Source organism: Gigantopelta aegis, chromosome 11 (genome assembly GCF_016097555.1).
Source record: "Gigantopelta aegis isolate Gae_Host chromosome 11, Gae_host_genome, whole genome shotgun sequence".
In the NCBI taxonomy this organism is placed as follows: Eukaryota; Metazoa; Mollusca; class Gastropoda; order Neomphalida; family Peltospiridae; genus Gigantopelta; species Gigantopelta aegis.
The window spans coordinates 4,001,620-4,020,230 of NC_054709.1; the positions used below are offsets into that span (position 1 = coordinate 4,001,620).

General features: G+C 37.4%; 1 protein-coding gene across 1 annotated transcript in view; it reads left to right on the forward strand.

Moving 5' to 3' along the window:
- The window catches only part of LOC121385399, a 39,957-nt gene extending 28,201 nt beyond the window's left edge, over positions 1–11,756 (forward strand). Inside the window, exon 6 of the mRNA XM_041516067.1 lies at positions 10,971–11,756. Within this exon, the coding sequence (XP_041372001.1) occupies positions 10,971–11,140 (170 nt within the window). The 3' untranslated portion in view covers positions 11,141–11,756. The remainder of the gene's footprint in view (positions 1–10,970) is intronic.
- Positions 11,757–18,611: the final 6,855 nt, after the last annotated feature.

An 18,611-nucleotide genomic window follows, 5' to 3' on the forward strand; every position in this document is an offset into this window, starting at 1 on the left:
CAGAAACACGTTTAACATACAGACATTAATATTGTATACAGCAAAATATATTTGATATGTAATTACAATCGTTAAAAAGTCTCTGTTAGTCGATAACATCTTAAAACTTGCAGCAAACTCAGGAATGTCCCTTTAAATAAAATGATTGTTACAAACTGAGATAGATTTCTTAATACTGGCAAACTCTTAATATTAAATAGTTCGTGAACTTTTAAAATATTTGGCCTGAACAAAAAATTTCACTTAATATATTTCTTACGAGTATCGACAAAAGATTAACAGATCAAAAGATAATGATATTCATCACCTAATTCATTTTGTTTACAAAGGGTACATTTCCTTTCTTCTCGTGGTCTATTGTACGGATACCGGATACGAAAACTTGTTTTACCTGAACTAAATAAAAATAAACACATCGCCATTTCAAAACTGTTTCTCCAAAAAAAAAATCATTACATACGTGCATAAATGAATGAATGAATGAATGTTTAACGACACCCCAGCAAGAAAAAAACATCGGTTATTGGGTGTCAAACTATGATAATGCAAACAAATAAAGTGATGATCAACATCAATATAAAAATTCAAGATTTAAATAATAACACAGTGTAAAGAACTGTGCAAAAATACAAATATCACAGATAGATACTGACTTTTATTCACAATTTTAATTCTATCGCGAAGAAAACAAGGTGATTTGTGCTGTATTGGCCATTTTCAAAGAGAATGTTACACCCCTGCACCACGGTGAGGTTACAGCACGCGCAGGGGTAACATACGTGCATACATACATACGCATACATACACACATACATATATGAACACATACACACACACATACATGCACACATACATACACACATACATACACGCATACATATATTAACACATACATATATGAACACATACATACACACATACATGCACACATACATACACACATACATACACACACCCACACACACACCTTTCTTCATCCAGTGATTGCAGGGATGGTTTATATATATTTATATTTATATATGTATGTGTGTGTACCCCCCCCCCCCACCCCACCCCACCCCCACACACACCTTTCTTCATCCAGCAAGAGCAGGTATGGTTTATATATATTTATATTTATATATGTATGTGTGTGTACCCCCACCCCACCCCACCCCATCCCCACACACACCTTTCTTCATCCAGCAAGAGCAGGGATGGTTTATATATATTTATATTTATATATGTATGTATGTGTGTGTCCACCCTCCCCTTTTTTAGCATCTTCCTATGCCACTAGGTGGTGTCGTTAAACAAAACAAACTTTATTTTACTTTGCTTTACTTTGCCTGCATATATACACACGCACGCATGCATGGGCGTAAGTTCCCATTTTTGTAGGGGAGCAGGCTGGTTTTTTGTTCGAATTTTGTTCGAATTAAAAAATAAAGCCCGAATCTGGATAACAACATTTATTCATATTAGTATTACTACCAAACAGCTGTTAGGGTTGAAAACGAACAACTCATTTTGAGGGTAGAATGATGGAAATACACGGTAAAAAGGTCTCAGTTTGCACATTTTGCCTGAATATCTCTACCATTTGTGCATGAATTTAAGATTGTGCTCCGGCACTGGTGGGAGGGGGGGGGGGGGGGGGGGGGGGGGGGAGGCAGTTGCTAGTTGTAAACAGTGGAAAAACCCCAGACAAATGTCACCGGGAATAACAAAGAACATCCTGGATGACAAAACGTGTTCTGGCAACGTGCCACATTCTTAATAGCGCAACATCACCCAAATGGCCCTACCTGTGTCAACCTTGTTTGTCAATTTACGCAGTGAAAATTGGGATGTGGGGGTCGGGGTGGGGGGTGGCAAAAGTAATATTATTTAATAAAGTTAAAGTTTGTTAGAGCCCATTTATTTATTAGTCATCGGCTAGTTGATATCAAACATATGGTAATGTTGACGTATAGTATTAAAAATGGAAACCCGCTTCATTTCTTTTCCATTAGGAGCACCATCCCACACCATCCCACACAGGATAGCACATACCGGTCGTGGTGCACAGGCTGGAACGAGAAATAGCCCAATGGCTCCACCGACGGGGATCAATCCCATCTAGCAACCAAATGATACTATATACATATTTATAAACAGTTTTGTTTTTACGTCAGCAAGAGATCTTTTATTTGCGCTTCCCACAGGTAGGATAGCACAAACCATGGCATTTGTTGAACCAGTTATGGATCAGTGGTCGGTGCAAGTGGTTTACCTCTACCCACTGAGCCTTGTGGAGCACTCACTTAGGGTTTGGAGTCGGTATCTAGATTAAAAATCCCATACCTCGACTGGGATTCGAACCCAGTACCTACCAGCCTGTAGACCGATAAGCCTAAACACGACGCCACCGAGGCTGGTTCGACAGTAATAGATTTATGCAATTTAAATACGAACAGAAATAAATATTAGTGAAAGAGAAAAAGAAAGAAAGAAGGAAGGAAGGAAGGAAGGAAGGAAGGAAGGAAGGAAGGAAGGACAAAAAATCAGACAACAGGTTTGTTACAAAACCACAAAACACAAACAAGGCATCGCAGTCTGATTATATAGAAGGTAAACAAAATAAATAAATAAATAAATAAAAATACATTATTTAATAATTAAGGGAAATGTTTTGTTTCAATTATATATTTAATGACATGAAAAACAAATCTTTTATGTTTTCTTCACTTAGAAATGTTTTTACTATTTAAAATCAATTGTAATTTAATTGGCTGAAATGTGTGCAGTGGATTGAAGGTAATACGTCATAGTTAGGAGGTGGGCCCATTTACCTATTTCTCGTTCCAGCCAGTGCAATACGACTGGTATATCAAATGCCGCGGTAATGGCAAAATGAAGTGGGTTTCCTCTCTAAGACTATATGTAAAAATTACCAAATGTTTGACATCCAATAGCTGATTATTAATACATCAATGTGCTCTAGTGGTCCCGTTAAACAAAACAAAATTTAACCTTTTTCATAGTTAGGTGATCTTAATACGTGAGTGTTTTTACAATTAAACAATAAGGAAATATTACGGACTCTAACACACTGGTCTGTATAGTGGGGTGGTCTTGTAATCGGGGTGGTCGTAAGGTCGGGTGTCACTAAAGTGGATACGTCCGGGGAAAAATTCCATTAACTTGCTCACTCAGCGGATTTCGCAATATTTTCCCGGCATGCTCCCTTCGGGTAGGCTTGTGTATGTAAATGATATCTAGTTTCCACGAAAAAATCCCCCCCAAAATCACGTGTATTGAGCAATCATTCACTGGATGGGTGCGCATCCGGGTATTGGCAGATGTATAAAAGACAGAATAATTTGCAAGAACTGTACATTGGGAAGAAATCTGAACGGTATCGCACAGCTTTGAACCAAGACAGAAATTGATGATGATGGTAAGACGTTTATATATTATTGTTATTATTATTTTACATTAGTCTAAAATGTATATTATTGTTATCATGATATAAGTAAAATGTGTGTATAAATAACTCCTTAAAAAGATTATTATTTTGTGGGAAATCTGTAATGTTCTGTATTGCATACTTTTTCCCGCTATTATAGTGGTACTTTTTTCAGGTGTGTGTGTGTGTGTGTGTGTGTGTGTGTGTGTGTGTGTGTGTGTGTGTGTGTGTGTGTGTGTGTGTGTAAAACAAACCTAGAAAACTGCCCAGCTTCTGACAGAGAGAGAGAGAGAGAGAGAGAGAGAGAGAGAGAGAGAGAGAGAGAGAGAAGAGAGAGACAGAGAGAGAGAGAGAGAGAGAGAGAGAGAGAGAGAGAGAGAGAGAGAGAGAGAGAGAGAGAGCGAGCATACAGAGAGAGTTAGACAAACAGACAGACAGAATAACGTGTTACTATCTTAAGATATCGGCTTTATCGTTCGAAGGTTAGAATGGCAAATGCCATGAGGTTCTGTCAATCAGCATTCGCTATTCGGACTGAGCATGATAAAGCCGATATATCTTTAGACAGTAACCGATTATTGTATTTATTCTACAATCCTACGTAACAGGAACGAAATGAACTCAACCGATTTATCTCGCAAATTTACAATTTTTTAGAGTTATCTGCCCACGGGTGATGAATGCATTGTAGCCTACGACATCTACACACCAAAACAAAACTGTCCATAAATAACCACAATTTATTTCTTATTTTTTATTAAAAATTGTCTTTGAAACGTTTTTCAAAAATTAAAACCATCAACTGGAAATAAAAGAATAATTAACTTTGAACAATACATCATGTCTTTGCTGAACATAACTAGCGAAAAAATAGTTCAGTTCCCAAAAGCTATATTTTCTGTCAGGGACTGAAACTATAGAAATTTATCTAGTCATCACACCTTGCCACTATATATGATTATTGTAGATAAAATAGTTTTACACTCAATAAACTCGAGATCTCAAGTCCAAATTATGCTCCACATTTCTATATAAATTGATCATAACGTTTGTTGGTTTGGTTTTGTCACGGGGATCCTATAATACCCGTAACTGAATGAAACACGATTGTCCAAATATCTCTCCTAACTGTATATCTATTAGATCTCTCTGTAACAGGCAGTTATACCCGCGTGGCTCGTCTCTAGGTATGAACAGAGATAAGATCTTATATAAAGTATATATAATATAGCACGTTTAGTTCACTAGAAAACACAACAAAAACACAATACACTTTGGAATCTGTATTAATCTACGCTGACAAATGTACTGCCGCAGTAGTTAATTAACAACAACAAATAGTAACAACCCAGAACTGATCACTAAATTAGTTAATCACTAGGTGTCTAGTTTATACAATATTCCAATCACTTCACCGTGACACAACACCCACATGTGTGATAATTGAGAAACGCTTCCAGGAGAACTTAATTAATAAAGGAATTACAACTCTATTCCTAACTGGTTAATTTTTAATTAACCCTTAACTACTCATTCAGTAACGTGTGATAATTGAGAAACGCTGCCAGGGGAACTTAATTAATAAAGGAATTACAACTCTATTCCTAACTGGTTAATTTTTAATTAACCCTTAACTACTCATTCAGTAACCTTGTAACACAGAATTAATACTGGTACCTATCACAATAAAGACAATAACCTACAGTTTACCTAGGTCCTCTAGGATGACTGGCTAAGCTTTAATAATTATTTAGACAGTGAGCCTACAGTTTACTGCGTCAGATGACCGGCAGCACCGTATAAATAATATTGGTATAATACAGTATTAAAATATTTAAAGTCACATCAATCACATCAAGGTTATACAACAGAGCAGAAATAATATATAATTACCACGTCCGGACTGAACTTATATATTTCGTTCAGTGGACGACGTCCGTTTCCCCTGCAGCCTTCGTATGTTTCTCGCTGATATCTCTAAAACCCTAGCTATTTATCATAAAAACCGAATATCGCCTGGGGGTACAACGCGGTCCTCCCCCTATCAAGTGATATTTCCACAGAGACCAAGCCGGCATATTTTTCTTAGATCGCCAGACTTGTTGACGCCTAGTCCGCCAGCAATACCCCGATCGTACCGAACTAGCGGAGGTATTACGTAACTACTGGCCACATGGCCTCCACACCTGGACTGGGTGTGTATTAGAAAAAGCTCGACGACCGTCGCGCGGAGGTATTACGTAACAAGGTGCCCACCTGGGCTTAAGAGCATATTGGAACTGCACACGGCCCTCTAAAACAATTAATATCGCCACAGGCGAAAACAAAATTAAGAGCCTGTTCCGTCACAGGTTTGGTTTGGTTTGGTTTGGGGGTTTTATTTATTTATTGTTGCTTTTTGTTTGTTTGTTTGTAAATAATAATTATCTCCTTTTTTTAGAATCTGGTGATCGTCTTAATATCATTAACCCTGTGCCAAAGGTGCTTGGCAGGGGGGGTAAGTATTCGTTTATTCACTCACTTATTTCACTTTATTATTATTATTATTATTATTATTATTATTATTATTATTATTATTGATAATAACAGACCGTGCCCGATTTATGGAGATGAGTTAGTGATGTTCCAATTATCTATTATAATCACAAATGGCATCCAATAACCGATGGTTAATTCGTCAATGTGCTCTAGTGATTGTCTATAGCGTATTTCCTCTCTCATTGTCTGTGTGGTCCTTAACAATATGCCCGATGCCATATAACAGTAATTAAAATGTGTTGAAATATTCCTTATTCCATATGTAAAACACCAAATAGTTTTAATTTAAAATGTTCTGAGATCTCGTTAAACACATTTCTTTAGTTCAAATAGATACATTGTTATGATCACACAACATACTAGCAGATAATTAAAGTGGCTCATTCATAATTCTCTTTATTGTATAAAAGCAAAAATTGAAAATGCATCTGCGAATGACAATGTCACAAAGTTCTTTAATACTAACGTTAAACCATCTACAAAACATACCCAAACATAATGACGGTTTTTGAAGAATATTCTAATCTATCAAAATTTACAAAATATTCTAATATATAAATATTTACAGAATATTCTAATCTATCAACATTTACAGAATGTTCTAACATATAAATATTTACAGAATCGTCTAATATATCAACATTTACTGAATTTTCTAATATATAAATATTTACAGAATTTTCTAATATATCAACATTTACAGAATATTCTAATATATCAACATGTACACAATATTCTAATATATCAACATTTACACAATATTCTAATATATCAACATTTACAGAATTTTCTAACATATCAATATTTACAGAATATTCTAATATACCAACATTTACAGAATATTATAATCTATGAAAATTTACAGAATATTCTAATATATCAACATTTACAGAATATTATAAACTATGAACATTTACAGAATATTCTAATATATCAACATTTACAGAATATTCTAATATATCAACATTTACAGAATATTCTAATATATCATTTACAATATATTCTAATATATCAATATTTACACAATATTATAATCTATGAACATTTACAGACTATTCTAATATATCAGTATTTACAGAATATTCTAATATATCAACATTTACAGAATATTCTAATCTGTGAACATGTACACAATATTCTAATATATCGACATTTACAGAATATTCTAATCTATGAACATTTACAGAATATTCTAATATATCCACATTTAGAGAATATTCTAATCTTTGAACATTTACAGACTATTCTAATATATCAGTATTTACAGAATCTTCTAATATATCAACATTTACAGAATCTTCTAATATATCAACATTTACAGAATATTATAATCTATGAACATTTACACAATATTCTAATATATCCACATTTACAGAATATTCTAATCTATGAACATTTACAGAATATTCTAATGTATCAACATTTACAGAATATTCTAATCTATGAACATTTACAGAATATTCTAATGTATCAACATTTACAGAATATTCTAATATATCAGTATTTACAGACTATTCTAATCTATGAACATTTACAGACTATTCTAATCTATCAACATTTACAGAATATTCCAAATGATCAACATTTACCATTTTTGATAAGGGGCAAATGCAGCACATAATTTCTAATATATGACATTATCTTTATTCAACAAGAAACTATAACAAAGACAACAACAACAAAAGTCCGCCGCCACCGCAACTACTAAATAACCAAAATCATTGCTACAATAACACATATTACTATAACCACCACCTTCAATAAGCAAACAATATGATTTTGACGTAAAATCTAATTATACAACCCGCACTATGTCTGTACGTCATATACTATGCCAGAATGTATTAGTAGCTGTTGATATAAAAAAATATATATATAATGCAAATTTTCAGAAACAAAAACTTATCTCAGAGAAAATTAACAATAATTGTGATATTTACTTGTATATTATTGTTTTTATATTTACTGCCAAAAGCATGTACCACCGTTAGTGGTCTTTTTGTAAGTAACGTTGAATTGAATTGAATTGAATTGAATTGAACTGAACTGAAATAAACTGAATTGAAATGAAATGAAATGAACTGAATTGAATTGAAATGAAATGAAATGAAATGAAATGGAATGGAATGGATTGAATTGAATTGAAATGAAATGGAATGGAATGGAATGAATTGAATTGGAATGGAATGGAATGGAATGGAATGGAATGGAATGGAATGGAATGGAATGGAATGAAATGGAATGGAATGGAATGGAATGAATTGAATTGGAATGGAATGGAATGGAATGGAATGGAATGGATTGAATTGAAATGAATTGGAATGGAATGGAATGGAATGAATTGAATTGGAATGGAATGGAATGGAATGGAATGGAATGGAATGGAATGGAATGAAATGAAATGAATTGGAATGGAATGGAATGGAATGGAATGAATTGAATTGGAATGGAATGGAATGGAATGGAATGGAATGGATTGAATTGAAATGAATTGGAATGGAATGGAATGGAATGGAATGGAATGAAATGAAATGAAATGAATTGGAATGGAATGGAATGGAATGGAATGAATTGAATTGGAATGGAATGGAATGGAATGGAATGGAATGGATTGAATTGAAATGAATTGGAATGGAATGGAATGGAATGGAATGAATTGAATTGGAATGGAATGGAATGGAATGGAATGGATTGAATTGAAATGAATTGGAATGGAATGGAATGGAATGAATTGAATTGGAATGGAATGGAATGGAATGGAATGGAATGGAATGGAATGGAATGGAATGGAATGGAATGGAATGGAATGAAATGAAATGAAATGAATGGAATGGAATGGAATGGAATGGAATGAATTGAAATGGAATGGAATGGAATGGAATGGAATGGAATGGAATGGATTGAATTGAAATGAATTGGAATGGAATGGAATGGAATGAATTGAATTGGAATGGAATGGAATGGAATGGAATGGAATGGAAATGAAATGGAATGGATTGGATTGGATTGGATTGGATTGGATTGGAATGGAATGGAATGGAATGGAATGGAATTGAATGAAATGAAATGGATTGGAATAGAATGGAATGAAATGGAATGGAATGAATGGAATGGAATGGAATGGAATGAAATGAATTAAAGTGAATTGAACTGAGTACTACTGAATTGAATTAACTTTCATCACCGATTTTTGAAGACGACTGTCAGAAACGTAAGCGATATTATGAAAGTAGTTAACAATAACAAAGTTTGCTGACAAAGAATTAAAGAACGAACGAAAGTGCATGTAAACAGTGTCCATTCATTGGAAGACAACTTGCAAAGCTGGCAAGGGCAAACTAAAGAGACGTAACATAATTCCATTCTTATAATGAGACGACCTTGTTAGATGCATAATCGCCATTCGTCCAGTGTCGGGTTATACAACAGCCACGTTCCTGGCCTCAATGAGATTCGGGAGTTATCGCTGCCATTGTTGCATTGTGCATAGGGGTCTCGTAACACAAAGCCGGACTAATCTGATACATCACTTTACGTGACTCGCAGACATGTGCCAACACAAATGTGCTGACACAAAATGGTCACATTCATTTCTGTTTGTTTCGTTGGTTTCAGATTAAAAAAAGTCAAGTCTATTTTATACAAAGGTGTAAATGGGTTTTGAAAGACTATGCTTTTGAATTAGTATAAACGGTGAAATAAAAGACATTCGTTAAAAGGCTTTGGTTGTTAAACTCAAGTATTGATTTAAACCAATCAGGTGAATGCTGGAAGAAAAGCACCAAAGAAAATGAACCTTCCGTTGACGTCAGTGTTACCCTGTGTCCAAGTGGACTAGATCTAGCCCCAAAAAGGTATAAATGTCGAAACGGAACTTGGTTCGTTACCACAGTGATTCCAGTGACAGCGGACATCGCCACCGGAAGCATGTGGTCTTTTGCAGTCTTGCTTTTGTTGGGCAGCGCCTGTCACGTGAGTAGAGTTCTTTTTTCTGAAATTTGTTTAAAGAATATACATGTTATGACACAAGCATTTCAAAATATGCAACAACGGATGGTCTTATACCAAATATGCAATTGCGCCTCTATGTAAGAGTTTGCCGCGACATCGACCAAATGGTTGGTTAATTTAAATATAAAGTACTATTATATTTCGCAATACTGAGGCAAAGTGTATAATCTAAAACCTGAAACATATGTATACGTTTGAGGAATACTCCTCTTGGATAGAACTCCCTGTGGGATAGAACTCCCTCTTGGATAGAACTCCCTGTAGGATAGAACTCCCTCTTGGATAGAACACCCTGTGGGATAGAACTCCCTCTTGGATAGAACTCCCTATGAGATAGAAAGCCCCCTGTGGACTCAGTTTCTGATTGTTTTTTTCCTGTCCCAATCAGTGCCCAAGAACTGATATGTCAAAGGCATTGGTATGTGCTGTTTTGTCTGTGGGAAAGCGTATGTAAAAGATGCCTTGCTGCTAATGAAAACAAAAAATGTAGCGGGCTTCCTCTACTTAAGAGGGGCGGGACGTAGCCCAGTGGTAATGCGTCGGTGGGCCCATTGGTTCAAGCGCGCTGTCCTGGACACACGCCTCATTTATCTCAACTGTCTGTCTAGGACAGTGGGTTAGTTGTTAGTGGTAGAGAAGTCGGTGTAGTGGCCTTACACCTACCCACTGAGTCGTTAAAACTCGCTCTGGATGGGAGCCGGCACCGAGGCTGCGAACCCTGTACCTACCAGCCGTATCTCCGATGGATTAATCACGACAACATGCACCGAGGCCGGTACAGCGCAATGTGGTTAAAAATCAGCTCTAGTGGTCTATTATTATTAAGCAGTGGAGCTTATTTTAATAAGATTGGGTACGGCGCTGCGACTCCAGTACCTATCAGCCTTATGTGTATATGTCCGATTGCTTAGCCACCGATGTAAATGCTATACTCTAGCAGTATCGTTAAACAAACCTCAAGTTTGACCACTGTATAATACATCTGTTGCAGGTGACCCCATTGTGAAGAGAGCGTGCCGCCGAAGGATCCGGTGCACCATCAAGCTGTACCGCATTTGTTGCAGAAGCCGAACGAGGTCATGCCGCTTTGGAAGGATACTCATCAAACCAAGAAAATGTATCCTGTTCCGAATCATCCACTGCAAACCCGTTTGCATTTAACTAAGAAATGAATAAGCGCTGGTAACACCCATTTTAAAGAGACAGACCATAGTGTATCTTATTCCGAATCATCCACCGCAAACCCCTTTGTATTTAGCTAAGAAATAAAGAAGTGCACTCAGTTTAAAGTGATAGACTCTATTTTTCAAACACAACAGTGTTGTATGGCGTTGTTATAGCGTCAACAAGTCTCAGTCTTGAGTTTAAAGTCTTTGTATTTTGTTTCCCCGTTCAGATCGCCACTCACGTGCCTTCCTTTCACGTCCGATTTAATTGTTGTCAAGGGATACTTTTATTATAGGGTTTTCTGGTTTCTCTCCTTCTGTTCTGGACCCAGTCACTGGCTAAGTCAGATATTGTGCCCGGGAGAGACGTGCTTGAACCTTAATTCGATATAGGCACGTTACTGAGTTATCCAATCCAATCTGGTTTTCCCATATCATAAGGAGGTACGCAAGGTGTGAATTCGAACTTTACTTTTTAATATTAATTTTTAATTCGTATAAAGTCAACGTAACCTTTTGCACATCCTGTCCATCGATTTTGTTTTAATAAACTGTCAGACTTATATTTTATATGACAAGTAAATAATAATAATAAAGGTGTTTTACAGCGATTGATGAGTTTTGTAATGTTTTGTTTTGATAGAATCTAATTAGTTTAACGACTGTTTGGTGTCTAAAATATGGTTATTTCAACACGATATAGTTACGGATCACACAGATAATGAGAGAGGAAACCCGCTGCCGACTCGCAGTGGACTATTCTTTCCGATTAGCAGCAAGGGATCTTTTATATTCAGCATCTCACAGACAGGATAGTGCATATCACAGCCTGTGTAACACAAGCACTGGCTGAAAAGAGAAATAACCCAATGGGCCCACCAATGAGGATCGATCCTAGACCGACCACATGTCAGGCGATTGCTTTACCACTGGGCTACGTTTCGCCCTTCCCTCCACCCCCCACCCACCCCACACACACCAATCTAGAGTGAATAAAAAAATTAATGACACCACTAGAGCACATTGATTTATTAATCGTTGACTATTGAATGTCAAACAGTTGGTAATTTCGACATAGTTGTAGAGAGTAAAACCCACTATATTTTCCCATTAGTAGCAAGGGAGCTTTTATATGCCCCATCCCACAGACAGGATAGCACATACCACGGTCTGTGATGTACAAGTCGTGCACTGGCCCCACTGGGTTATTTCTCGCTCCACCCAGTGCACCACGACTGGTATATCAAAGGCCATGGTATGTGTTATCCTGTCTGTGGAAATGCATATAAAAGATCCCTTGCTGTTAATCGAAAAGAGTAGCCCATAAAGTGGCGACAGCGGGTTTCGTCTCTCGATATCTATGAGGTCCTTAACCATACGTCTGACGCCATATAACCATAAATAAAATGTGTTGAGTGCGTCGTTAAATAAACCATTTCCTGGCTGGAACGAGAAATAGCCCAATGGGCCCACCAACGGGAATCGATCCCAGACCGACCGCGCATCAAGTGAATGTTTTACTACTGGGCTACGCCCCGTCCCTAAAGTGTGCGAAAATGTACTACTTTCAAATAGACTGCTCTTATTGAAAACAGCATCGATAGCTTTTGTATATACTTTCCCAGTTGAATTAAAATTAAAGTTTGTTACCTCTAGCACGCAGTGATTAAATCAATCATTGGATATAGGAGGGGCGGTGTTTAGGTCACTCGGGTGAGTGCTCGCTTGAGGTGCTTGCGTCGAAGGATCGAATAACCTCGGTGGATCCATTCGACTTATTGGCTTTTTCTTGTTCCAACCAGTGCAACAGAGACAGGATAGTACATACCACAGCCTATGTTACACAAGCACTGGCTGAAAAGAGAAATAGTCCAATGGGCCCACCAATTGGGATCGATCCTAGACCGACCACACATCAGGCGATCGCTTTACCACTGGGCTACGTCTCGGCTCTTCACAATCACGCCCCGTCCCCCTCCCCGATCTAGAGTTAATGAAAAAAGTTTGTTTCGTCTAACGACACCACTAGAGCACATTGATTTATTAATCATCGGCTATTGTATGTCAAACATATGGTTATTTTGACATAGTCTTAGAGAGGAAACCCGCTTAATTTTTTCAGTAGCATGGTTAAGGACCACACAGATATTGAGATAGAAAACCCGCTGTCGCCACTTCATGGGCTACTCTTTTCGATTAGCAGCAAGGGATCTTTTATATGCCCCATCCCACAGACAGGATAGCACATACCACGGCATGTACAAGTCGTGGTGCACTGGCTGGAACGAGAAATAACCCAATAGGCCCACCAACGGGGATCGATCCCAGATCGACCACGCATCAAGCGAACGCATTACAATTGGGCTACACTCTGCCCCAGGAGTAAATGAGAACATTTACTACTGTCACATAGACAACTCTTATTGAAAAAAAAAAACATCAACAGAGTTTGTGTATACTTTCCCATATACAGGGCAGTACATACCACGGCACTTTGACACACCAGCCCTGAAGCACGGGTTGGGTTAGGAAGACGCCCAAGTTGAATCAAAATTAAAGTTTGTTTTGTGTAATGACACCTTTAGAACGCAGTGGTTAGTTAGTCATTAGATATAGGATGTCAAGTATTTAGGAATTCTGATGGGGAGAGATTTAGCTCAGTCCGGTGAATGCTCGCTTGAGGTGCTTGGGTCGAAGGATCGAACCGCCTCGGTGGATCCATTCGACTTATTTTTTTTCTCTCGTTCCAACCAGTGCACCACAACTGGTCCAAGGCCGTGGTATGTGCTTACCTGTCAGTAGGAAAGTGCGTATAAAAGATTCATAGCTACATTAGGAAAGATGTAGCGGGTTTCCTCTGATGACTATGAGTAAGAATTACCAAATGTTTGACATCCATTATAGCCAATGATTAATTAATCAATATCCTCCAGTGGTGTCGTTAAACAAAACAAATTTTAAATTTAATAATTCTGACAAATAATCTTCAGAGAAAACCCGCTACATATTTCCATTTGCAGCAAGCGTCTTTTATAGGTACACAGACAAGACAATACATACCACGGCTTTTGATATACCACTCGTGGTGCACTGGTTGGGATGGGAAAACCCCCAATGTATATGAATGGATGAACGGATGAATGGATGTTTAACAGCACCTCAGCATGGAAAATACATCAGCTATTAAAATGAAGTATAGCGTGTAGTACAAGTTAAAGTTATTGGATGGGTCTGACGAGGGTTTCGTGAGATATTTCGAGGGGCATTCACGAGTTCGCGTAGCGAACGAGTTAACGCCCCTCAAAATATCGAGTGAGACCCGAGTCAGCCCATCCAATAACGAACTTGTAGCATGATATTGATTGACAGCTTGTCAGTACAGTACATTAGCATGCAGTTAGTGACTTGCACGTGTTAAGCGACATACAATGTATGTTACATAAAACATGCATTTCAAAACGCTGGGTTTTTTTTTCATATCTCAATTTTTTTATTCATTTATTCTTATTTGTAGTTTGTTTTATTTTCCTGTGTCTTGTAAAAAGATTAAACATTTGCCTTTCGTGTCAACCTTACGAACATCTCAAAAGAGGGGGAGGAGGTGGGGAGGGTGTGTGGACTATCACACAAATTGAAAATTAAAATGTATTAAGATGGGCACTAATCTAAATAAAAAATTGTATATTAAGTTTATATATGCCTATAATGTTGTTTTAGCATCCTGTGATAAGATAAAATATATACTTGTAAAATCCAATGGCCAGGGGGCGGGATAAAGCTCAGTTGTAAAAGCCCTCGCTTAGGTGATGAGGTCGCAGGTTTATCAAAGGCGGTGGAATGTACTATCCTATTTGTGGGAAAGTGTTTCGTGTTAACTGTTTCGTTCAATAAAACACTTCTTCCTCCCTCCCCCACAATCAAATTATTTTTAAATACTGTGTTCGCACATGCAGGGACCTGGGTTTTTTTTACTGTTATTATATTTTTTTTACCAAACATGTAATGAACGATTTCATGCAGTATGGTGGTATTGTTCTATCTCACGTGACAACAGTACTATCACTATTTGCACGTTTTGTGTGCGACTCAAGTTTAGGATATGAAATGCACATGCTTTATTATGTTTGTCACTTTGACTTGCGAGTTGCTCTGGTGCGGATGAGCAGTATGTCTGCCACAGAAAACGATGCAGAACATGAAGCAAATTTTAATGAAGATGACGATTTGTTTCTTACACAAGTTTGTGAAATTGTTGAGAATGATAACGAATGTGTCTTTGATGACATGGACGACGATATTTTGACACAAATTTGTGTTCAAATGGAAAAAAAATGAAACAGTCGACGTCGGACAGTTTGAAATCAATTTACAATCGCAGCATGGCGAAGTTTTTAGTGAGATGGCTGAAACTTCTTATTCAGAGTCAAGGGAATGTAAACACGAAGAAAAATACTAAATGGTCTTATGGCGTGTTTGAGGCCTGGAGATGTCATCGAAATGAAAAGGGTGTTGAATATATTATAAAACTGACCGAAATGACAAGTGTTCAGGTGAATTCTATTTTGGGAAAGTTCGTTGTAGAATGCCAAAAGAAAGACGGTACCCCATATCCTCCTCGTTCGTTGTACTTCATAATATGTGGGTTGTTAAGACATTTAAGAAATGAACAAGTTTGTGACAAGAACAGTTTGGACATGAATAACACCACATTTGCCGAGTTCGTGTGGCACCAGCCGGTTTCCGGTCTCTTTATCTCTGAAACATGTTAAACAAGATTATTTGTATAATTTCTTCTGCTGTTCATGTTGACTACATGTATTGTTTTAACTGTAAAATGCAAGGAAAGGTCTTTGTAGTCTATGCCTGTTGACCAATAAATCACCTGTTCTAATAGCATAAATATTTTTTTTTAATGTGTGGAGTGTGTCGTTAAACAATACTTTTTCTTTTTTTTCTTTCAATGGAAATGTTATTTCAATCTAAATGTTAATAAAAAAAATTTAAGTGAATTTTTAATATTCATGTACATATTTGTATTGAACTTTAACCGCGTTGGTTGTATTTTGTTTTACATTTTACTTCATTTCTTTTCCAGGAGAACGGAACATCGCAAATTATTTTCAGAAGTATATTGACACTCTCGGAAATGTGGACCATTCTACAGGCGACCTTTAAGGGTCCGCTATGGGGGGGGGGGGGGAACAAAAGGTTGGTGTCAATAAACTGAAGGGGATGATGAAACTCAATTGTCAGCGTGGGGGAATGAAGGGCAACTACACGAACCATAGCAGGAAGAGAACGTGCGCGACTCGGCTGTACAACGCCGGCATTGACGAACAGGAAATAATGGGTAGGACCGGTCACTGTTCTGAAAAAGGGGGTTAGAAAATACAAGCAAGCCAGTGTTGTTCAGCATAAATGATTGCGTCGGTAATTGATCCACCCATTCCTCGAACAGAAAAAGCGGAATATCGCCAGAATGACAGTGTTGTTCAACATAAACGGATTGCGTCGGTAATTGATCCACCCATTCCTCGAACAGAAAACGCGGAATATCGCCAGAATGACAGTGTTGTTCAGCATAAACGGATTGCGTCGGTAATTGATCCACCCATTCCTCGAACAGAAAACGCGGAATATCGCCAGAATGACAGTGATGGTAATACGGATATTCCATGTAAGGTGCAACGACCAGATGAAGGAAAAGCCTTGTCTTTTGTGCAGTCTTCAACGTTCAACAACTGCAATATTTCTTTTAACTTTAACGTGTAATACCCTTGTTCAGTTTTGACTGTAAAATGGAATATTGTGTATTTCGGTTGGACAATATGCCAACAAGTGCGCTTTTTGTTCATTTGTACATTTACCTCACCTCATTTTGTTTTCTTTACCAAGACTTTTCGGTAACAGAATATGTTTTTTGTTTACTCTAATTCATGCAATATGATATATTGCAGGGTTAAAAATGTTTATTTTGTTTGTGATTAAACAAAGTTAAAAGGGTTTCGTTTGTTTCAGTTTGCACGAATTGCATGCATTTGTGATAACACCCATTTTATCGTTCGAGGCATGGTAGTAAAGTTACTGCCCCATTAAAGAATATCACCAGATACCGGCACAGTTAGAACAATAGAAACAAATGGCAGCCATGCTACAATGGTGTATAATATATACATGTAGTTGCAAAATTAAAGAGAAAAAGTTAACTCTAGAATATATATATCGAGATTCACAACTCATTTCTACTGTACCGTCCCGGACTTGGTCACTGGCGATGTCGGAGATTAAGCCCGTGATGTACGTGCCTAAAACCTTCATGGTATAGAGGCACGTATAGAGTTCACTCAGTATCCCTTCTGAGGATCGCCATCGTGAAGCAATGGTTCATTGGTACGTTGGTATCCCTTTCTGAGGATCGCCATCGTGAAGCAGTGGTTCATTGGTACGTCGGTATCCCTTCTGAGGATCGCCATCGTGAAGCAGTGGTTCATTGGTACGTCGGTATCCCTTCTGAGGATCGCCATCGTGAAGCAGTGGTTCATTGGTACGTCAGTATCCCTTCTGAGGATCGCCATCGTGAAGCAGTGGTTCATTGGTACGTCAGTATCCCTTCTGAGGATCGCCATCGTGAAGCAATGGTTCATTGGTACGTAAGTATCCCTTCTGAGGATCGCCATCGTGCAATCTAATTAAAATTAGCTCCACTATTACATGTGGATCTAACACCAGCCAGTTGGAGCTCATGTCCACTAATCAAAACCTTACTTGCAGAATCCTGCCAGTGATTTAAAAATAATTTGAAAACATTCCGAATTATCCTGAGGGTATACGACATGTTTCGTGTGAATTACGAATGCCTTAAAACATGTTTTATTTTATAAAATAAATAATTTGTAATGTGTAACTGAAGACTGATTTAGTTAGTAATAAATAAATAATTTTTAATGTAAAATTGAAGACTGATAACCCACCCCGTACGTATTGGTATGGTTCGCTGTACTGCGGCCACTAAAATAGACTCCCCTGATATTTTTAGAATTTGTATGCTCCCAAATAACGTTATAAAAGGCGAAGTGTGATTGGTCAATATTTAAATTATTATTTACAGACGAAATGTTACCTGGACATTGGGGACTACGCAGTGTTGTTAGTTTTAAATCACTGGCAGGATTCTGCAAGTAAGGTTTTGATTGGTGGACATGAGCTCCAACTGGCTGGTGTTAGATCCACATGTAATAGTGGAGCTAATTTTAATTAGATTGGCCATCGTAAAGCAATGGTTCACTGGTACGTCAGTATCCCTTCTGAGGATCGACAACGTGAAGCAACGGTTCATGGTTTATGTAACGTTTGTAGTTCTCCTTAAACAATTCACACATCTGAAATAGAAAGACGGACTGCGTGTTTAATGGCATCCAACAGCAATGACGGACACGGGACTTACATTTAAATAATTCACACACCTG